This window comes from Ostrinia nubilalis, chromosome 18 (genome assembly GCF_963855985.1).
Source record: "Ostrinia nubilalis chromosome 18, ilOstNubi1.1, whole genome shotgun sequence".
Taxonomy (NCBI): domain Eukaryota; kingdom Metazoa; phylum Arthropoda; class Insecta; order Lepidoptera; family Crambidae; genus Ostrinia; species Ostrinia nubilalis.
The window spans coordinates 7,361,476-7,384,181 of NC_087105.1; the positions used below are offsets into that span (position 1 = coordinate 7,361,476).

Genomic DNA, 22,706 nt, shown 5'->3' on the forward strand with positions numbered 1-22,706 from the left:
GAAAGCTAGTACAAAATAAATAGTGTTCCGTACAACAGCTAAAAAAGGGCTGAACTCCTATTAGAACAATATTTTGTTTGTCTAACGCGAAACCATTTGGTGGGGTTAAAATTACTACAGAAAAACAACAAATTTAGCAAAATGATCTCGATTTTATTTTATCAAATAAATACAATAATCACCCATCCTTCACGTTCAGGCATATAATAAAAATAATATTACACATGCTAAAAATCTTGACAACACAAAACCTAACTCACAAAGCCACTTAAAAGATAAAGAAGTACAAATTGCTTTCATTTATAAGTACTGAAATGAGTTTTGATATACTACGACTGTAGTTCCTTCTGAAAGAAAAACTAATGTACCTTTTGTTACAACTTATGCACTTATTAAAATTATTTATCTATACTTATTTATTCATCATTTTATTTAATACAATCTATGAAGACTCACTTAGTATCACAGTATTAATATTAGTACTAATGGATATGTTTATGTATAGTAACTCAAATCCTTTTATATTTTGCTATTATTTTATTCATAGCCTGTCATTGCCAAGCTTTCAGCAGTAGGGCAATAAAATATTTTTAGTTTTACATCTATAAAGAAATAGGTATTTATTTTTAGGGAACAGTATCTAGTAATACTTCAGTATACAAAGAAAAGTACCGTGATTATTAGAAGAAATAAATGGCATATAATGTACCCGTATAATAAAATAAAAAACATTTAATCAATACCATGTTCGACATACCGCGTAATCTATATTTTTACCCATATACACCCACAACACAGGGCGTTAACTATTATAATTACCGTAAAACACAGTGTTGATGTCAATATGTACCATGAGCGACGAACGTATATGCCTTAAGCACCAAAAATCAATAAATCAAGCCTCTAGTGCCATTTTGATGACGTAAATTCTCATGAAAAAGATGGGAAGACATTTTTTTTACTATTTTGGAACATGGCACAAACTACAATGCCTGCATTTATGACAACGATATTCAGATACAATTATTATACTATAAAACTATTTTAGCAACAGGAACTATGAATCTAAACATTTAAGAGTTATTTCATGTTCCCACAGTTTCACAACACTTTCAGGTTCTATACACCCTTTTAATAATAACATTGAAAATCATTTGTCGTAAGTATTGTTTCCTGCCTAAATTATTTCAATTTCTCTATTTATTTTATAACTGAACCTAACATGAATAACTGCATATCTATGTTAATAACACACAAGTCACAACGGCATTGAAAATATGAATCATAAGGTTTCGAAAGTTAGCAAGTTTCGCGTCGCCTAAATGTGTTCTGTCACGCAAAATGTAACGCGTTGAGTTTTATACTCGGGACAGTCCCACTAGGAGGTTTAAATAAGCAGTGGCAATACCATTTTGTTATTTTTTAACATAATTGCACTCACTGATTTGGCTAAAATGGCGATTTATTTAATAATTTTGATCCTTAAAATCGTGGTTTACAGTTAAAAATTGAACTCGCTAGCCTGGCTTTAATGGCGATACCGTTATTATATTATTTCGAGCCATATAGTCATGTTTTATGGTTCAAAATCAGTTGGCAGTGGTGTGGTGTCTAAGGTAATGATTGTGGCTGTTCCTGCAGTATCTTCCAATCAAAACGTCCCGAGCTGGAGTTGATGCATGGCGGCACGGGCGGCGCCACCAGACGCCAGGGGGCTCCGCGGATCGCTGCCAACGCACAGTACGGAACCCGCAGCAGATGCTTGCCGATCTGGTAGCTCGGCTCGTTCGATTCTCCTACCGTAGCGATGCGCTCTTTGCGCTGCATAGCGAACGCTGCCATGTCTAGGGTCGACGCGTGGCCCACGAATATCACGTTCCCGCCTGAGGATAAGTCAATAGACAATGGTCAATATCTTAATTGAGTCATGTTATTACAGATGACCACATCAAGCTAAACACTGCGGCGTTTTATAGTGTTGAATTTTTGGAATATTAACCATACTGCTGAACGTTAAATCGAATTCATCTCTAACCAATGAACTGTTGTTTTCTTACTGTAATTGCACTGTAACCGTGTGCACGGGAGCTCGAAATAACTACACAATTTTATTTTGTAAATAAAATAGCTGAACAAACCTTCAGCAGCTGTGTCATTGACAGCTAAATGCATCACTTTCTCGTTCCTTCCGTAAAACTCTTCGAGGGTCTCCGTAGTATCCACATCCATATTTATGTACGGTTTATAACTGAAAGCATATTATCATTGATTAGTCACAAATATTTAAGAGACACGACATCAAAATAGGACGTTATTTCGAAGTACACGTTAACTATCCATTTCCGTCTCAACAAAATGGTGATTCTTTGCGATAGAACGAAACGACATGACCGGCAATGGGCAAACACTGTTGCCGATAGTACCTACATAAAGTTAAAATGAAACTCACTCCACATCGACGTTATATCCCGCCTTGAGAAGCTCTTGCGGCGTCATGAATGGCGCCAGCCCCTTGGCCATATGCCACAGCTTGAACTCAAACAGACCTGGCTCCACCCTTATCTTGACAGATGGATCAGCTTGCAAACCTGCAACCAAACAATTAGTATAGTAGTGAGAGAGAGAGAGAAATGCTACTTCTACCGCATCGACCATCGGCGTGATCATATTTTTTTGTCATGAGATGCTTTTAAAATAACGGTAAGAATTAATATTATGTCATCAAAAGGAATCATCCTGGAAGCGCCCGACGCGCGTTAGCGGCTTGTCCTTAGCGTAAAACTCCGCCCCGCCCAATGAGGGCTATCGTTTTTATACTTAACAGTTGGCACCCCTGGCGATTGACAGGACCTTACTCTAAAAACAAATGTTCATGAAAACACTTGGTAACTTTCAAATTGCGTATATTGACACATTGGACACACGTTAATTAATTGTAAAACAATTTTGGGGTGGAGGTTATAGACTACAACGTGCAATCCGTCCGATTCTCTCCAATAGAATGAATGTCAAAAAGGAACGAATGAATAAGTATGAATGAGTGACTGATGTGTGGCGCCATCTTGATAAGTGCAAATGCGATAGTCCTCCTACCACTTTAGCGCTCACCAGTTGGTGCCACTGTCGCTACTAGCAAGTGACAGGACCTTACTCTACAGTGGCGCTAACTGGTGAGCGCTAAAACGATAGCCCTCATTGGGAGATATTAACACTACCAACTGGAGTTATTGAACACGAACCTTTCAAGAACTCATCGGCGGTCTCGACGCAGCGCAGCGCAGCGGAGGCGTACACGTGCTTGACTGAGATTCCAGCCAGGCGCATAGCTTCTCCCACCAGTTGCGCCTGGAAGCGGCCCACGCGAGTTAGCGGCGTGTCCTTCGCATAAGACTCGGCCCCGCCCACCCTGTTAGAAGATTTATAAATACAGTCAGTAAAAGTAGCGATACATCTTTAAATTTTTACAAGCGATCCGCGATGTTACCACGACGAAAATTAAAGTATTTGATTTTGACACAAAATTTGAAAAGCTTTAAAAACTTACTACCTATCATCATTGTATTAGAAACGCTGCTGGCGTAAATAATGTTTTTCTTTGCCTTAAACTTTGCTTTTAAGTTACTTTTAGTCTACGGCGCAAATAAAAAAAGTCAACAGTGTCAAATATATTGCTGAACAATGACATGGAACAATATCCGAAAGATAATGTCGCACATCGTGTGTCAAAGTGAGATTTTAACATAATCAGTGACGTTTAAAAATGCGCGTCACGGTGAGTTTCATCAAACTCAGATTAAACGATGTTTTGATGATGTTTGATGTATTATGTGTAATTTTAGAGAACACTTCGTCCACCACACAAAAGTACAAAACTGACAAATGAAAGAAATATAAACTGAAACGGCAGAATGAATATGAATTACACTCACCTCTCGCCCAAGCTGAGCGGCATGTTGAGGTCTTTCCTGACGTACTTCCCTTTGTCGTCGAAGCAGAACTGCACCCAGTGGCCGTACGTGAGGTCCACGCGCTCTCCGTGACGCATCGCGAACACCCAGCGTTTGCCGTCCTCTTCCGACTGTTTGCCGCCTTCCTACGATACAAAAGATATATTCCAGCTTATTATTATTATAGTTCTTGCAACTCACGAAGGCGATTGAGCTTTACTTGTTGATAGTGTAATGTCTATCAAAGCTTTTGAAAAACTAACAGTAGCGGGCCACCACACATGTAAAGCTCACTCGCCTTCGTGAATTGCAACAACTCCGACTCTCGCTTTTTATATTGAAAAGGAGGACAAGTCATTTATTTAAGCCTATAATAACTAGCTGATTTTTAAAAGGAAGAAACGCATTTTTGATATCTGTACAAAATGTATGGAAGCTGGAGAGATTGAATTTTTGGATAGATCTAGTTTTATTTCATAACATATTTGATACCGTTTTTTGATATCGTGTATAGTTTAGAAATAATCGAGTGAGATTAAGTAATCTCGGGGTTGGAAACCTTGTATAACGTATCAAACGCATCAAGGAACTCATTATTAAGAAAAAGTAAATAAGAGAAACAGGAAAAATAAAAATATTCGATTCGTATTCGTCGCATGAAAATTCTAATCTCGTTTATCTACATGTTGCGTACATAAGGAAATGTATTGTTACAGTTTTTCAAAACACATACATTGCTACATACTATCCTTACAATACCTTCGCTATATTTACATAGCAATGGATAAAGGATTTAAATAAACGTTATCTTTTTAAGATAAGCGAATAATACAATCTTGGACAAGTTCAAGTACAAGGTGAGATCGGAAGACAAGTACCTACCTGTCAGCTAAAGAGATTATTATAAATCAGCATTTTATCGTGCAATGACATTTTATCCTCAAATCATAGAAATGCTCAAGGTTAATATACCTATCGGACTAGCTGTGCCCGAAACATCTTACGCGTGAAAATAGTTTGAGTAATATTTCCCGTTTTATCAACATTTTTCTTTACTGCTTCGCCTCTATTGGCTGTAGGGAGACGTTATAAATTATAATGCCTTCCTGGATAAATGGGCAATCCATCACAAAAAGAATAATTTTTCGAATCGGACCAGTAATTCGTAGTTCCTGAGATTAGCGATAGCGATTAAACTCTACTTTCTAAGTCAAATTTGAGATAACTCTTAGCTGAAATGACAGGGCATTTCTTTCATGTTTTACTGTGAGAGGCAATAATAACTCCAACAATCAATACTAATAATACAGCGTAAAAAGAACGTTATGTAACTACCTGTAAGGGTTAAATCTGTGTAGACAGGAAACAATTGAATTGATGGGACTACTAACCTTGGCATTAGTCGCCATTTCCACTTCGCTTTTTTCAGGTGACGGTTGATCTTTCCAGTCAACTCCACTACCTGTAACACATTTTACGCATAATTTATTGTAATGTACATTTAAATATTTTTCTTGTCCTATTCGACTTAAGTCAGCTTGAATTATTGAGTTTCTAGACACAAATTGTACATCTAAAATATCCTGCCTGTTCTCTAATTTGATTTTTTACAATAATCATATTCAAGAATATTATTACAAAACTAAAAAAAATGATTTTTATCAACTTCTGATATTTTTATGTAATCGTGAAACAGTAGGTACTATGACGCAGGTCGATGTATGCAGATTCTGCATTGCAGAATGCTGTGTTTACCATTGAGTGATTATTACCAAAAAAATCCAGCACTTTCGTGGTCTAGTGTTTAAGGCCCCGTTTTCCCCAAGGCGGAGCGAAAAACCAGGAAATCTGATTGTTTACAATTAGGGTTTCTGATTTCTCGACTTATTTTTTTTCTCGAGTTTCGAGAATTCTCGAGGCCAAAGTCTCGAGTTTTCTCGGGTCTCGAGTCTTTTAATGAAAACTGTTGAAATCGGTTGAAATTTAATAAAAACATGTACAACAATCAATATTATAATTTAGTACCACTTATTTTGGTAAAAAAAAGGACAAAAAATAAAATCTTCTTTCATAATTAATTTTTACTAATAATGATATCAAAAGTCATAAAGTCGCGTGTACTTTAAGGATAAATAACAATAAAAATCTGGAGCTACAATTGAATCACTTGTTTTCTAAAGAACACAAGTCCAAATAGCAAAATTGCGATAAATAGTTTTTTTTTATGAACAAAAAAAAAACTTTTTAATAAATTTTTAAATTTCTCACAGATATAAACTTTACGAGGAGGCACGAGTACCTAACCTAACGTCTGTTAGGTAAGGTAACTGTCTAGTTAACAAATTTTTCAGTCTTTAAATCAGTCAGAGTTAAACATACATAATAAATATATCATACTCGTTGGTGAACATTATTACTTAGTTTCGATTGAGATCATTACTTGCAAATCAAATCAGTTAAAAAAGGAAAGACTAAGCCAGTCTAAAAGCAACGTTGACCTATTAAATTATTAAAAACTTACTTTTGTCTAAGAAAATAGGCTTTCAAGAATATTAAAGCTTCAAAATCGAAACTCGAGAATTCTCGAGCTCCGGTTATTTTTTTCTCGTCTCGAATGAAGCCAAATTTCTCGAGTTTTCTCGAGTTCGAGAAAGCTCGAGCAGAAACCCTATTTACAATGCACTTGTCTACCCCGCTCCACTTTTTCCGATTCTAGAAGGGGTACACATCTAGAAGGTATAAATAAACCACTCTGTGGTAGTTTCCAGTTTGGTTAGATTAGAGGCCTGAATCATCCTAATTGGCCGATAAGAAAACCACGGCCTAACGCACCCTCTGAAGCACGGAATCGGCTTATCGGACAATCATAATAGTAAACTAGGCTAGTCCATCTAAAACTTATAGTACGCATTGGCGTATCTTCCCCAATTTTGTACCTCTCGGTCCTGAGTACGATTTCCAGGTTTGGGTTTGTTCTCAGTTACACACTCGCCAAAGCAAGCTAAAAATAAGGACACTGTTGATTGTCTATGACCTGGAGCGAGATCAAGCGAGAAGCTCAAGACCGAACGAGATGGAGGACTGTTGTGGACGCCCTCTGCCCCATATAGGGGACATAGGACCATAAGTCAAGTGATTGTCTTATAGGAAATATGATCGCGTGCTTCGGAAGGAACGTTAAGTTGTCGGTCCAATTGCACCATACGTGGTATGGGCTACCATCAGGGCTAGTACCACAGTTGTTACAACCTCCACGAAAAAAGAACAAGAGAAAGTCTATCATTGACTCACCGTGCGTGACGTTCAGGATGCCCTCACTCTTCTGATTTCTCGTGGCCGAGCATGGCGGCGTCTTCGTGCGGATATGACATCTCGCCGTCCATGTTGTCGATAAAAATTGAGCCTTGTCTCAGTAGTAGGCCCCATAATGAAAGAACAAGAGAAAGTCTATCATTGACTCACCGTGCGTCACGTTCAGGATGCCCTCGGTCTTGGTGAGCTGGACAGTCTCCCAGTACTTGCCCCAGTCCTTGTAGAACTCCTCAGACTTCTCGTGGCCGAGCATGGCGGCGTCCTCGTGCGGATATGACATCTCGCCGTCCGTGTTCGAATCAGATTCGGATTTGCTATCTGTGCCTGTCGTAACCAATATTAATATAAGCCACGATACATTTAACATGATTACTTTTAATTACAACGTCTAAAATGATTTGGTATAAAAATATTAGTGATGTGTACGTAGTTCGAACGTGCAATCTCTAGTTCGATTGAAATAGAAATCATCACAATTTGGTAATTTCAAAATTAGGACACATCTTAACATTATTTAACAACAAACTTTTAAAGTACATCTATGTTTAAGTAGAGAGAGATACAAGATAAATATTAAAGTTTGGACATAGACATTTATATTTAATGATTTCACACATTAACGAAATTCATTTGAAATACACAGTTTCAATATGTATAGTGCAATACACATATTCTACCAATCATTTTTCATATTGTAATTTTAAGGAAACTTTACAACGCGACGCCCAAAAAATCTATGATTCAATCTTACATTACATTGCGCAAAGTACAGTTTAATGTTTAAACTAAACTTACACACATTTTTATTGCTTTTTGTGATTGTTTGCCGTGTAAAATATTCGGCGAAATCACGGGACCAACGCCCTCTTTAACTTATTCGCATACTACGTGTAAACGGACATAATACAATTAAAAAAACATTTTCAGACATGGCCATATTATTCATTGTGCAGTCAAATGTGTACATAACAACAGCCGTCGGGCGGACAAAATAAAACTGAGTAAGTCTTTTCCCAACTGAATACAATATGATTGTAATTTTTATTCGGTAAAATTCTCTCCCACCTCAACCTCAATTCAACCTGAAATATTCCTATTACAGAATTAATAGGAACATTATGCAACTATTAACTATATAAAATATAAAATAACTATGTTATATACTTTCTGGAGAACTTGTTAATTAACTTCGAATATACTGTTTTTCATGTCTTATGTAGGAAGACAAAATGACTAACTTTTAAACATTTGTGTATAGATCTTTGTAACTCGAGTTACGGAAATCAAACGCCTGTCAGACTGACAAACTATAACGAAACGATGAACCAGCAAGCTAAATTGACTGTTGCAATTTAATTTAACATTATACATATTGTAAACTGCTAACTAAGTAAGTAGGTATACTTAGTACCCGTAGTTATTTCTGATCGGAAATGCTTCTGCGCAACCCTTACAAATGCTTAACAACAGTCAATTGTTTCAACATCAAAGAATATAAATAATTATTTTAAATTGGGTGGCTCATTAGTATATTCTTTAAAGACCCGATATATGAGTCAAAATTAATATTGGCTAATAACCGTTTGCAATTGAACTTGATTAATATACTGCAATACCAGCTATTCAAACAGAGACAGTTAAACCTATAGTTTCACGCAGAAGAGACATCCAACGCACTTCATTATTTAATATTGGACTATATGACTTACCAGAAGCACCGCGTATTCCAATTGAAACTCAAAATTTATAGCGTCCCTATAAAAAAAACACAACAGTCGCCCCAACAACTTTTGAACAAAGATGGCGCACACTAAGCCTCCCTTATATTCGGGGGATGCTAACAGGATGTGCAAAAGAGACAGATATATAATAGCTTTTATACTGTGCGCGCGCGATCCCTTTATCCATCTCGCTTAGCTCGGTATCACCCTTCTGGATGCAATAAAGCTACAGAACTCCAAAGCAAGTTGGAATAGAAACTTCGAACAATGCTATGATATTCTTTATTTTAGGAAATAGGTAGACGCTGTTACTCGTTTCCGTATAGCACTTACTTTTAAAATACCTAGAGAATTACCGGTTCATTTAAATGAGACAGTAAAAACACAAAAAAACGTGACAATAATTTTAGAATAGTTTTTTCATGTTGTAATTTTTAGCACTGAAAAAAATAGGTATACCTAATGATTCTTACACTTCAACACATACACATTCTAAAACATAGCTTTGTCTTCTATTTCTAAATAGAAACGAACGGTTTTCATTCGCCTCGGCTATCCCAAGCATGTTTTTGTGTAGATCATAAACAAAGGAATGTAAAAAAACGCAGGTAGGCCAGTTTTTTACCTTGGTTTCCTAGCGAGATCGCGCGGTGCAGCGTCCAGGCGTCCGACTCCGCCACGCGCTGCGTATACACTGCGGGGAGGCAGCCGGTGACGCCTGAAAATTAACAAAGATTAGCACGAATGATTTCCTACATAAACAATGCGAGCGGTTGAGATTACGATATCGTATTATCAGACGGAACGGCCGGGACCCGAGAAAGAAACTGCGTGGCCTTAGCATGGAGCATGACTCGATAAAAACTAGAGTAATTAGGATACATACAGCATTAGTCATAAATAGCGGCTTTGGGAGACACGTGTATAAACTCATAGTGACTAATATCCAAGCAACATAAAATTTTAGTACCTATTACATATTTTTACAACTTTGCCTTCAAAAGTCAGCACTACACTTTTGCAATAAATAGAGTAAAACATATTCAAAGTTAACAATGGTTGTAAGCAACAGCATCTGACACGATATTATTCAGGGTTCGAAAATATCCTTATGATATATATCAGATGTATATCAGATATATATCTGATAAATATCATAAATATCGGATATTTTCGAACCCTGATATTATTGTAGACCGGGTTTTACAATCAACGACAACAGACGATAAAGATATAAACATAATGATACAAACGAAGTGGTGGTAGGGCAAGCTATTTGGGGCGTGTTTAAGCGCCCTGGAAAGGGCCTAAGTCACGGTATATATTATTACTGTGCCTAAGTACAGAATAAAAATCTTTGACTTTGATCGTTGTCCTATTTTCCCCTGCCAAGACTTAAAATTCAAAGGCTTGAATCTAACTAGCCCGCTAAACTCGTGATGAAAATAAAGTTTTAATTGAAGTTTTCAATACAGGAGGAGAGGTACTGAAGGAGCCGAAATGCTTACCGAAAAGGGTGATAATGGCATTGTAGATATTTCGCTCGATTTAGTGGCGGCACATCCGTGCTGTGCCCCAAGATAACATATTACGTACAGCAGGGATTGTGAATGGGTGTACTTATGAGGCTTCATTTGAAATACGCTATGCATTGCCGCCACTATTTAAAATTAAAAATGTAGCCAACTCGGCGATAGAATGAGAGATCAAAGGTTTCTTGAAGCGTCACATAATACATATTAACATAGTAAACACATTTAAAGTGAAATCGTTTATTTTGCCATTTTTAACGTAATTTGAGTCACACTTTAGTTAAAACGGTAATCATAACGTAAGCGAAAGCTTCATGTCGCGAAGGTAAACAAACATTGCAATTTCAGAACGTGGAACGGTAACAACCGAACGCTATTAATAAACACAGTTACATCATATTCCGATATCATGCATGCGACCTACCGCGTTAAACGCCGCACTGAATAACTTTGAATAGTAACAACGACACACATAGTATTGACAGAGATGAGCTCTCAAAACATCCGGCACTAACCTCCGATTTTTAAGTTCAACAAACGCAAACAGTTTATGGCTCGAGTCATAGTTGCGAACTGGCAGCGAGTGATAAGATAAAGGCGCGAGTACACCGCGGCGTCACCTGTGAGCCACGACGTGCCGTGCACCCAGCCGTCGCTCGACGCCTCCAGCTCCTTATCGTCCACGTAGATGTAGTCGCCGAGCACCAGTTCAAGTTCATCGCTGGCCTGCGGAGCGTAGCCTTGGGTCACTTTGTGCACCTGCCAACAAACATATCGATCACTTACACGAAACAACATGATAATATTTTTTTTGTAACTGATAATGAAACGGCAAGGTCGGTTATCTCTTCGCAGTGGTATGTGATGCGGCCTATTAAGGGGGCTAGGACTGTACTGTCAACCTTGGAGAATAAATATTATGAATTTCTTTAAAATTTATTCTCCCAGATTGACAGATAATGAATGAATATTTAAAACATGTAGGTATGGCTATACGTCGCATGTTGTAGAATATTTGAATAATATCGTTAGCACGGTAATACTATCATACAGTATTGTAACTTCATATAAACGGACGAAACGCGAGCTTTCCTTCGAAATTCAAATCTCGGTATGCGCTCGACATGCAAAAGTCGGGGGTGTCGCGAATGTGCCACAGTAATAAACAGAAGATGTGTTGTTTTTTAAACAGTAAGCGCTCTTTTTTATAAAAATAATTACAAGCACCTATTTATACAGAGTGTTAGGTAAATGGGTTTTATAAGCCGACACTAGCCCATGTTAACATTAAATGGTATGGTGTAGTCAGTGATATCATCATTTTATATTTTTCATACAAAATAAAATTTATAAAATCAGATTGGTATAAAAATTAAAATTATTAAAATGATGATATAATTTTTCTGACATCACCATACCATTTAAATGCACATGTTAACATGGGCTAGTGTCGGCTTGTAAACCCATTTACCTAACACCCTGTATAATAATCAAACATTTTGTACGCTTCAGTCGAGGCGCATACATTTTACGGTCGCAAATTTATAAGATTTGTTACTAAATCTTAACGCAATATATTTTTTTAATTAAATCTACTAATCACAAAACAACGTGCATTTTTATCCTATTTCATTCACAAAGTATTTTGTTTGTCAAAATAAAATAAAAAATTACATTCACAAAACTAGATAAAAATTCTTAGTAGGCAGATGTAATGAAAATAGGGTCTGTAGGTGGGCAGCCCTATCGCATGTTGTCATACCGTGACGTTCCGCGCGGCTGTTGACATTTATTTCAAAAATATGGTCGAGTTGGAATACTGTATTATAAGCAATCGCCCCTATAGGCGATCGAACTACCCGCCTGACCGCTTATAAAAGGAGTGCCAAGCCGCCGCGCGCTCATTATTTTTCGAGCGTTCGGAGCGTGCACATCGGTGGTGAAGTGTTTTAGTTCATAGTTAGGCATACTAGACGTTACGTAAAATAAGTTGATTCTGTTTCTCTGATCAAGGAAATTGTTATTTTTGGTTGTGTAAATTGTGATTTTTGTTTTAAGTAAAATTAATAAATAACGGTTTGTAAGTTTTGTTTTTTTTTAAAGAATTCCACTCCTGATTTCTAAGATCAGAAGTGGGATAATAAAACCTCAAGCCCACGAAAAGAGGAACAGAATCTAGTGCACGGGTGTAGTTTTCGTGTGTTTTGGTTATGGCTGGCGGATCCAGTCGTAGATCGCGACACCGTTCTCGTAGTCGCTCTAGTGATAGGTCGCGATACCGCTCACGCAGTCGTTTGAGAACGCCAAAACAACGATCACGGCGTCGTACCAGGACACGCAGTAAAAGTCGTGATCGTGATGAAAGACGTGATCGGTCACGTCGTGGTCATCGTCGCGATGATAGGTCCCGCTCCGCTAATAGGCAAAATGTTACGGACGTTTCGATTCACAACACGTTGAATTCAATAATGAACCGTTTAACTTCAATCGAAAATAGTCGCGTTACCGACATCTCCAGTGATACGATAGTGCGTTGTGATCCCCGTAACACGAGCAATACCGTCGAGGGCGAGTTGAATACGTCCCAATTAAATGTGACGAGGTGCTGCACACCGGATCCTGAGGTACGTACCCATGAGACACGAACAACTAACAGTTTGCCAAATACTTCGACACCACAAGTAAATCAATTAGAATCGAGCATGACCGACCCAACCAAGGCTCTTGTTGATGCTCTTAGATCGCTGCAACCAGTACGATCTCAACAAAACTATTTTATTTCAAATTTTGATCCCTCTATTCACAACATAGATGTGTGGTGCGAAGAGGTTGATCGTGCCCAGGAGACTAATGGTTGGAGCGATCACGAGTGTCTTTCGCGTGTTGGATCGTGCCTCAAGGGTGACGCAAAAATTTGGTTAAACGAGTGGGTCACCACTGAGCGCACCTGGACACATTTTAAGCGCGAATTTAAGCCGTTATGTCCACGTAAATTGGACTACGCCAATATACTGTTTGAGGCGATGAATACAACGTCGGATAGATACGTAACTTACGCAGAATACGCGCGCCGTACGATATTGCGTTTACGGATAGTTAACGGTTTAAGTGATGACCTTATGACCTTGATAGTGATTCGTGGTATTGATAACCCCCAAATAAGAGCAGCCGCGGCAAACGCTAACTTGAACCCTGAGACAATAGTATCGTTTTTGTCAATTTACACCAAACCGACTCGAACTAGGCCTGAAGCTCAAGCTTCTACGTCAAGCAAGCGCCAATCCCAACCTATTCTAAATCGAAACGAGCAAAAGTGCTTTACATGTGGCCGGAAGGGTCATATCAGCCGTCACTGTCACGCGAAACGTAATACGGAGAGGCCCTCCACTTCGGCCGCTGCTGGCGGCATCACTTGTACTTTTTGTAAGAAGTCAGGTCACCTCGAGGACAGTTGTTTTGCCAAAAATCGTTCTCAACCACGAAATGAACGAAATGTCAACCTTTGTGCGGAGAACGATTTGAAATGTTCAAGTACCAGTGATGTTGTCGTGGCTGTGGTCGATGGCATACCCATGGATACCATTATTGATAGTGAGTTAATTAACGTGTCACTAATTTCATCCGACGTGTTGAGATACCTTTCCTGCCAACCCAAACCTACTCATTGCGTTTTAAAAGGTGTCAGTGACAAGGAGATAATAGCTAACTCGTACGTGACCGTTACTCTTGAGTTTAGTCAAGTCTCAATCGAAGCAGACTTAATCGTAGTTCCTTCTTCATGCATGAACGCGCCCATAATTGTAGGAACGGATATACTTAATCGTGACGGCATCGTGTATATTCGCACGAAAGACAGACAGTTTTTGGCAAGGTCTGACGACTCCTCAGTCCAAGTTAACGCGGTTCAGAGTCAACCATCTCCCGAAGTTAACACGCCGCTCACGGGAAACGATTACGACTCCTTAATGGGAGTAATAAGAGAGTTCTCGGAGTTTTTCATCGCTGGTACCGCCACCACCACGGTCAATACGGGTGAGATGGAAATAAAATTGACAAGCTCCGCGCCGGTTGTCTACCGACCTTATAAACTTTCCTACGATGAAAAGCTTCGAGTTCGCCAAATAATTGACGATCTCTTGGACAAAGGAATCATCAGAGAATCCAAATCTGAGTATGCGAGTCCGATCATACTCGTAAAGAAAAAGGATGGTTCGGACCGTCTGTGCGTTGACTTCAGGGCATTGAATCGATTGACGCTCAAGGATCGGTATCCTCTACCCCTGATCGATGACCATATTGATCGGCTGGGGAACTATAAATACTTCACCAGCCTAGACATGGCCACCGGTTTTCACCAGATACCGATAAATGAGCAGTCAATCCATCTCACTGGGTTCGTTACGCCGGAAGGGCACTATGAATATGTCAAAATGCCTTACGGATTGACGAACTCACCTATTGTGTATCAACGCATCATCAACAAGACCTTGCAACGCTTTGTGGAGGCAGGTCAAGTGCTAGTCTATGTTGATGACGTACTGATTATGAGCTCCACCGTCTCCGAGGGTATTTCTCTTCTGAAAGAGGTTCTGCAGACGCTCACTGCCGCTGGATTTTCCATAAACCTGCGGAAGTGTACGTTTCTGGCAACAGAGGTCGAATATCTTGGGAGAGTAGTGAGTCAGGGTCAGGTTAGGCCGAGTCCACGAAAGGTCGAGGCCCTTGCGAACTCGCCTGTTCCTCAAAACGTACGACAAGTACGCCAGTTTCTGGGGCTCGCAGGGTACTTCCGTCGTTACATTAAAAACTATGCCTCACTAACTGCATGTGTTGCCCGTTTGACCAAAAAAGATGTCGAGTTTAAGTGGGGCCCAGATCAGGAAAATGTCCGTCAGACGTTGATTACCATCCTTACTAACAAACCTGTCCTTGCAGTCTTCGATCCTCAGTTACCAACTGAAGTCCATACGGACGCGAGCAGCGTCGGGTATGGCGCGGTCCTGTTACAAACACACAGCGACGGTAGCAAGCACGTGGTAGCATACTTCAGTAAGGCAACTCAAGGTGCCGAGAGTAAATACCACTCATACGAGTTAGAAACGCTGGCGGTCGTCAAGGCACTGCAGCACTTCCGACACTACCTCGTGGGTCTAAAGTTTAAAGTAATTACCGACTGTAATGCCTTGAAGGCCACCGAGCGCAAAAAGGACTTGCTGCCACGTGTCGCGCGTTGGTGGATTTACCTCCAAGATTTTAATTTTTCAATCGATTATCGAAAGGGAATTATGATGCCACACGCCGACTACCTCAGCCGCAACCCCTCAGTTGTTGTAGCAAACCAAGTCTCAAGACCGCGTAATTGGGCCCAGATAGCACAATCCGCGGATAATGAGACACAGGGGTTGATACAACAGTTGCGGGATGGCGAATTAGACTCGACACGTTACGTTACGCAAAATGACCTTTTGTATTACAAATACTCTCCTGTTGGCGAAGATGCTCGTCTGCTATGTTATATTCCCAAGGGGCACAGGCTCAGTCTTTTAAGAATATTTCACGACGAACACGGGCATATTAATGCCGACAAAACTCTCGACTTGATCCTTAAACATTTCTGGTTCCCGGGACTCCGACAGTTCGTAAACAAATACGTGGCGCACTGTTTAGTGTGCATCTCCAAGAAACGAGTACCGAGATCCCCAAATCAGAGCATAACGTCTTGGGAAAAACCCGATTCCCCTTTCCATACGATTCACGTGGACGCTTTGGGTCCTCTCCCTGTGTCTAATGGGTACAAGTTCATTTTGGTTATAGTGGATGCCTCCACTAAATTTTGCCTGTTATACCCAATCTACCGCCAAGACGTCGGTGAGCTTAAACGGGCTTTTATGCAAGCGGTATCGTTATTTGGAGTCCCAAAGTTGATTGTTACCGATAGGGGACGAATGTTTGAGTCCGGAGAATTTGTGACCTGGATGACTGAGTTAGGGAGTGATTTGCACTACATTACACCGGAAATGCACCACGCGAACGGTCAGGCGGAACGATACATCCGCACCATTCTTAACATGCTGCGGATTGAGGTGAACCACAAAGCCTCCTCCTGGTCCGAAACCTTGTGGAAGCTGCAATTGGTTGTCAACATTACCAAGCAGAAAACTACCCAGGCTTCACCCTTAAACTTGATGATTGGCACCGATGGAACCACGCCACTTATCCAAAACCTGGTTCGTGACGTTGCTGTTGAGGGTACCAACCCTAACAGAGAAGCGTGGCGTGAGCTTTGCCGGAGCCGGGCTAGCGAGCTGATGGCTGTCAATAAACAACGACAAGACGAATATGCTAACCGACTTAGGCGCCCACCTCGCCAGTTTAAACTCGATGACCTGGTGTTCGTCATCAAGTACTCCCAGTCCACAGGAAAACTCGATCCGGGGATGCGAGGCCCTTATCGAGTCATGAAGGTTTTACCGAATGGACGGTACGAGCTCAAGTTGCTCAGTGGCAGTTATGGGAAGACCACGCAAGCAGCGGCACAGTACATGGTGCCCTGGCGCGGCGAGTGGTGCCCGGAGTCATGTGCAGCCTTTTTCGAGGGTATGTACGAGTTTTTCTTTTTACTTGAACTTCAGGCTTACGAAAGCCTTGGCGTTCATTGTTCAGGACTTCAGGCTGGTAGCCTTGGCGTCCGTTATGGCAACTTCAGGCAGATGCCTTGGCGTTCTATAGCTGAACTTCAGGCAGAGATGCCTTGTCGTTCTATAGCTGAACTTCAGGCAGAGATGCCTTGGCGTTCTATAGCTGAACTTCAGGCAGAGATGCCTTGGCGTTCTATAGCTGAACTTCGGGCAAATTGCCCTGGCGTTCATTGAACTACAGACACGTTGTCTTGGCGTTCGTTGAACTACAGACACGTTGTCTTGGCGTTCGTTAGAGGAACTTCAGGCCACGTAGCCTTGGCGTTCCGTAATAGACTTCAGGCGTACTTCGCCTTGGCGTCAACCTATTCAGTTTCAGGTATCTACATGTTGCATCACACAAGGCAGTGCAACATATGAGAGCAGTTCACCGCGCGTTGGTTTACCGACCGACGCTACAGATGTCATCTGACTGAAGTTCCGTAAAGGCCTAGGATTGGTTTGATATGCATTTTATGAGACGTCTCTGTTACTATTTAATGAGTGATGTATGTGTGATTAGGTGTAAGAATGTGTGATAGATGAATTTTGAATTGATTGAGAGATGATGAGAGATTGATGTGTTAGACTGAATGTGTGAAATCTAGACTAGACTAGATTATTATTAACCTAATCCCGCTTTCAGACGAAAACCTAGAAGAAAGTGAGCCTCAGGCTAGCACGTCGTCTTCGAGGGCTGGTCTGCCCATGCCTTCCTTGGATGCAGACCCAGACCTCGAAGCTGCTGACATTGCTGGTCCCAGCGGCTTACCCGGACCATCAATGCCGCTACTGGACGGCACGCCACCTTCAGGGGTTGGTCTGTCCATGCCTTCCTTGGACGCAGACCCAGACCTCGAAGCTGTTGACGTTGCTGGCCCCAGCGGCTTGCCCGGACCATCAATGCCCCTACTGGACGAAGACTGGAACATCTAGACGGCGCCGAACCGTCACACATGAAGCTCGTGTCGAGGACGACACTATGTCAGGAGAGGCCGTATAAGCAATCGCCCCTATAGGCGATCGAACTACCCGCCTGACCGCTTATAAAAGGAGTGCCAAGCCGCCGCGCGCTCATTATTTTTCGAGCGTTCGGAGCGTGCACATCGGTGGTGAAGTGTTTTAGTTCATAGTTAGGCATACTAGACGTTACGTAAAATAAGTTGATTCTGTTTCTCTGATCAAGGAAATTGTTATTTTTGGTTGTGTAAATTGTGATTTTTGTTTTAAGTAAAATTAATAAATAACGGTTTGTAAGTTTTGTTTTTTTTTAAAGAATTCCACTCCTGATTTCTAAGAGTATAGATAGTATTACCGTGTCGTTAGTTGCCTAGGCGATGATCTCTCGAGTAGGACAAGTGGAATGGTGGAGTTCGCAAAATTCGCCGCAATAAATAACGCCGATGCAAAATAATGTCGTCATCAATTATTGGGTGCTCAGCAAATTGAACCATCCAATATACAATAACAGGACACAGCGTTACGGTTCACTAGGGTTTTCCGGAATATGAAGTCTGATATACGCGCCACTAGCGCCCACAGCGCATTGTAGTCACCTCGTCGCAGCTGGGTTAGTGTTGTCGCTAGATACGCCTCCCAGGCGTAGGACGGCAGATTGTCGCGGGCTGTGCAGTGGTACCTGGTGCTTGGCAAAGCGCGGGTCCCGGGAGTATAGCCGCAGTTGCCAGCCGGCCGGGACAGCGGCTGCAGGTCTCCCAACAGCGCCCGCACCGCGGCGTAGTCACCTCATTGCAGCGAGGCGAGTGTCGTAGCTACATACGCTTCACAGACGTAGCACGGCAGATTGTCGCGGGCTGTGCAGTGGTACCTGGTGCTTGGTGAAGCGCGGGTCCCGGGAGTAGAGCCGCAGCTGCCAGCCGGCCGGGACAGTGGCTGCAGGCCTCCCAACAGCGCCCGCACCGCGTCGTAGTCACCTCATTGCAGCGGGGCGTGTCGTAGCTACATACGCCTCGCAGGCGTAGGACGGAAGCCTGTCGCCGGGCTGTGCAGTGGTACCTGGTGCTTGGCGAAGCGCGGGTCCCGGGAGTAGAGCCGCAGCTGCCAGCCGGCCGGGCCCAGTGGCTGTAGGTCGTCCACTAACGCCCGCAGCGCGTCGTAGCCGCCTCATCGCAGCGGGGCGTGTCGTAGCTACATACGCCTCGCAGGCGTAGGACGGAAGCCTGTCGCCGGGCTGTGCAGTGGTACCTGGTGCTTGGCGAAGCGCGGGTCCCGGGAGTAGAGCCGCAGCTGCCAGCCGGCCGGGCCCAGTGGCTGTAGGTCGTCCACCAGCGAACGCAGCGCGTCGTAGTCACCTCATTGCAGCGAGGCGAGTGTCATCGCTACATACGCCTCGCAGGCGTAGGACGGCAGATTGTGGCGGACTGTGCTGAGCAGCGCGTCGTAGTCATCTCGTTGCAGCGGGGCGAATGACATCGCTACATACGCCTTACAAGCGTAGGACGGAAACCTGTCGCCGGGCTGTGCAGTGGTACCTGGTGCTTGGCGAAGCGCGGGTCTCGGGAGTAGAGCCGCAACTGCCATCCGGCCGGGCCCAGTGGCTGTAGGTCGTCCACTAGCGCCCGCAGCGCGTCGTAGGCCGCCTCGTCGAAGCGGTAGGCCAGCGAGATATGCAGCGATTTCACGTGCGGCTCCAGGTTTATTGCTGCTTCAAATAAGTTATTTTAGACGTCTTTATTTTTTTTATATGTAATTGCCAGCCTCTCTGGGTAAGTTTTTAAGGAGTTAGACACACCGCAGACTACCGACTTTTAGTCGGCCGATATTTGGGTCGACTTCCAATTTGTATGAGGAAAATAATGTGCGCATTTCCATACTTTTTCATACTGACAGAGTAAATACAAATGAGTAGGTCATCTTCATAGAAACGCACCGGACTAACAAAATTCAGCGCAACACCCCGCTAATCCACGCTAAATTTTGTCAGTGTGTGCGTGCGCGCCGCATACGTATTGGCTCGCTCACATACAAACCGCGCTCGGTACGTTTCTATGAAGATGACCTACTCATTTGTATTTACTCTGATACTGATCAACAGCCCGACCAAACTATCGACCGACAAAAAGGTTGCAGTCTGGTGTCTCACGGTGACGGGAACATGAGGTCGCTCGCAATAATTTATAAGAAGTCAACATCATGAGACCAACAGTATCAAGTAAAATCGAAAATTATGTGGAGTTTCAAATTGATAAGTTATAAATTATGTAATTAACACATTGTCAACAAGTATTAAAGAACAAACAAAAAAATTAAGAAAGCAAACAAGGACATCACAAAATGCAAAATAGCAAATAAGTAATTACCTTAAAATACAGGTCATGGTCATGCGCATCAATCTTCTACCATCATTCAAGCCTACAACATGCTGATAACAAATAGAAAATTAAACGAAATGATAATACAGTTATTTACAAATGTGTTAAACTAACTAGATACTACTCTTACATTTATATGTTTTCTCTTGTGGCATGGCACACCAAGGAAAGCATGTTCCCAATGCATCCAAACGTTCATAAGTATCCACCGATACACCCACTGTTTAAAATACAATATTATAAGTAAATAAATAAACTAATTATTATAGTAATACCATGCATATTTACCACTACTTCAGATTATTAAATAATTTACAAACTACTTTACATGTTTTAAAATTAAACACAGTTTTATTACGTGTTAAGTTTCTTTTTAAAATTGTATCATATTATTAAGAATTTTAGCTCTAACTGAATGGCTTGAGAGTGTGTACTTCATTTTGAACTGTATTGATGAAATTGCACAAAAAAATTGTTTTCTATATGTACCAGTAAAAGGGTACAAAAGCAAGTTTTAAATAATAATCCACAGTGGATGACAGTAGTTCCCTTTCCAACTTTCCTCTTTCCAATGTGATAAATTGAACAAATTATATCCTACAAATGTTTTAACATGATTTTCATAACAAATGATAAATACATACATGCAGATGAAACCAGTTTCACATATTGAACTGCCATTTTTTTGAGATATTCAGCATGCTCATCGGGTACAAAGAGGCCCATGAAATTGTGTGAAATGTAGGGCTCCAGCTTGAGGGGGCAGGAGGGTGGGTCTCCGACAGTCTCAACAACATGCTTCACTGCCTTAGCTAGTTGCAGGGATGTTTCATCGGGTGCCTACACAAAATTCTAAGTAATAGTAGGATTTAGGTGACTATAGATAACAAGTACAGACTTTATTACTCCAGATATAATGAGAAATACTTTTTGATTCTTTTTAGTATTTTTTTTTTAATTTTTTTTTTAGATTTATATGTTTCAAAACAGAAGACCACGATGGTAGAATCAAAATAATTATTTAATAATTTTATTTAGTTATTTCACTAAACACTAACCTTAAAAAAGGACACTAATGTGATATGTGGTGGGTTATTGTGTGCTCCGTTCCATCCAGTGAGATTTTTCGATTTTTCCCAAAACTCTAGTAACTGTGCCAGCAATGGTCCCGTAGGGCTAGCATAGAGTATGTATTCCCGGGGCTCATCCACATCGATGTGTGTGTCATTTACATGAGTGAGGAGCCAGTCTGATGCTAATTGGACACTTCGATTGCCCGTTGCCGCTAGCGCTTTTAAGCTGAAACATAAATAAAAGTGTTTAAATTAATTTTCTGTGTAGGAAAAATATTTGTCTGTTTTTGATTTTGAATAGCTATAGATTCGATTTGTCCATAATCAAGTTTGTCACAAGAGTTTAATAATTTAAGATTATCACGACTATTAGACTAAAAAGGCTTTAAAATCAGCTAAAGGAATATGAAACAAGTTCAACACCGAAAATCATGAAGGTATACAATGTCAAATATCCAGAATGTAATACTTACGCCCGGTGCCGCGAAAACCCCATTTGAAGAAGAATTTGGAGTGGAGATGTATCCTGCTTCGAACTTTTACTCGAAGAAGATATCTTTCGTGGTGGTAAATTAGCCATTATCGAGAATTGGTTATAAACACTGCTCCAAATCCGCCTCATAAAATATTCTACTGAAAGAAATATTTCACAAGAAGGCGAGTTTAAATATTTAATACCCTACTGTTAAAATTCACAACACCTACATACAAAAAATTAAAATTAAAAATGCTGAACTTGACCGACAAATTTGACAAATTCAAATTTCAAACTTTAACCAATACTCTCTAATCTGTGACTTTAACATTGACAAGCTTGACAAGTACTCTCCTCCCCTCCCTCTTACTTCAACCCGCAATTACTAGGGCTGTTACAAATCTCAATTACTAGGGCTGGAACTAAACTAGTAGACTAGTCAGACCAAATCGAGGACTATCTTGTAGACAAGTGGCAAAACGTCAGTTGTAATATCGACAGATGGTCGAAATGCCGTTTTGTGGTATGGAGTTAAAGCGCTTCATGAACGGTTTCGATCACAGATATGGATAGATGCAGCATGTGTCAAAAATTGTATGAAGCCGAGCGTGCCACTTTTTAAACGTCATTAGTGTCA

At 41.1% G+C, this 22,706-nt stretch overlaps 1 protein-coding gene across 3 annotated transcripts; it reads right to left on the reverse strand.

Moving 5' to 3' along the window:
* Positions 1-132: 132 nt before the first annotated feature.
* On the reverse strand, positions 133-22,370 carry LOC135080651 (ecdysteroid-phosphate phosphatase). Of its 3 annotated transcripts, XM_063975340.1 has the most exons (14): positions 22,068-22,370; positions 21,580-21,820; positions 21,166-21,361; positions 20,652-20,741; positions 19,682-19,851; positions 11,133-11,271; positions 9,606-9,698; positions 7,410-7,583; positions 5,339-5,409; positions 3,930-4,093; positions 3,240-3,406; positions 2,450-2,588; positions 2,139-2,248; positions 133-1,883 (listed from the first exon to the last, which is right to left on the reverse strand). In XM_063975340.1, exons 1-14 carry the CDS (start codon positions 22,214-22,216, stop codon positions 1,612-1,614), a joined length of 2,175 nt encoding a protein of 724 aa, XP_063831410.1. In that variant the 5' UTR covers positions 22,217-22,370; the 3' UTR covers positions 133-1,611. The 3 variants fall into 3 exon arrangements, with proteins under 3 accessions (XP_063831410.1, XP_063831412.1, XP_063831411.1); XM_063975342.1 differs by lacking the exon at positions 20,652-20,741; XM_063975341.1 differs by lacking the exon at positions 20,652-20,741 and having other exon boundaries at positions 19,682-19,854.
* Between the last annotated feature and the right edge of the window lie 336 nt (positions 22,371-22,706).

What these genes read in the sequence shown, in the direction of transcription:
- LOC135080651 (XM_063975340.1), bottom strand. Translation starts at nt 22,216, where the DNA reads ATGAGGCGGATTTGGAGCAGTGTTTATAACCAATTCTCGATAATGGCT. An exon ending in CATTAGTGTCCTTTTTTAAG is followed by an intron (nt 21,362 to 21,579) that starts GTTAGTGTTTAG and finishes AATTTTGTGTAG; the next exon opens with GCACCCGATGAAACATCCCT. An exon ending in CATCCTGAACGTGACGCACG is followed by an intron (nt 5,410 to 7,409) that starts GTGAGTCAATGA and finishes AATGTGTTACAG; the next exon opens with GTAGTGGAGTTGACTGGAAA.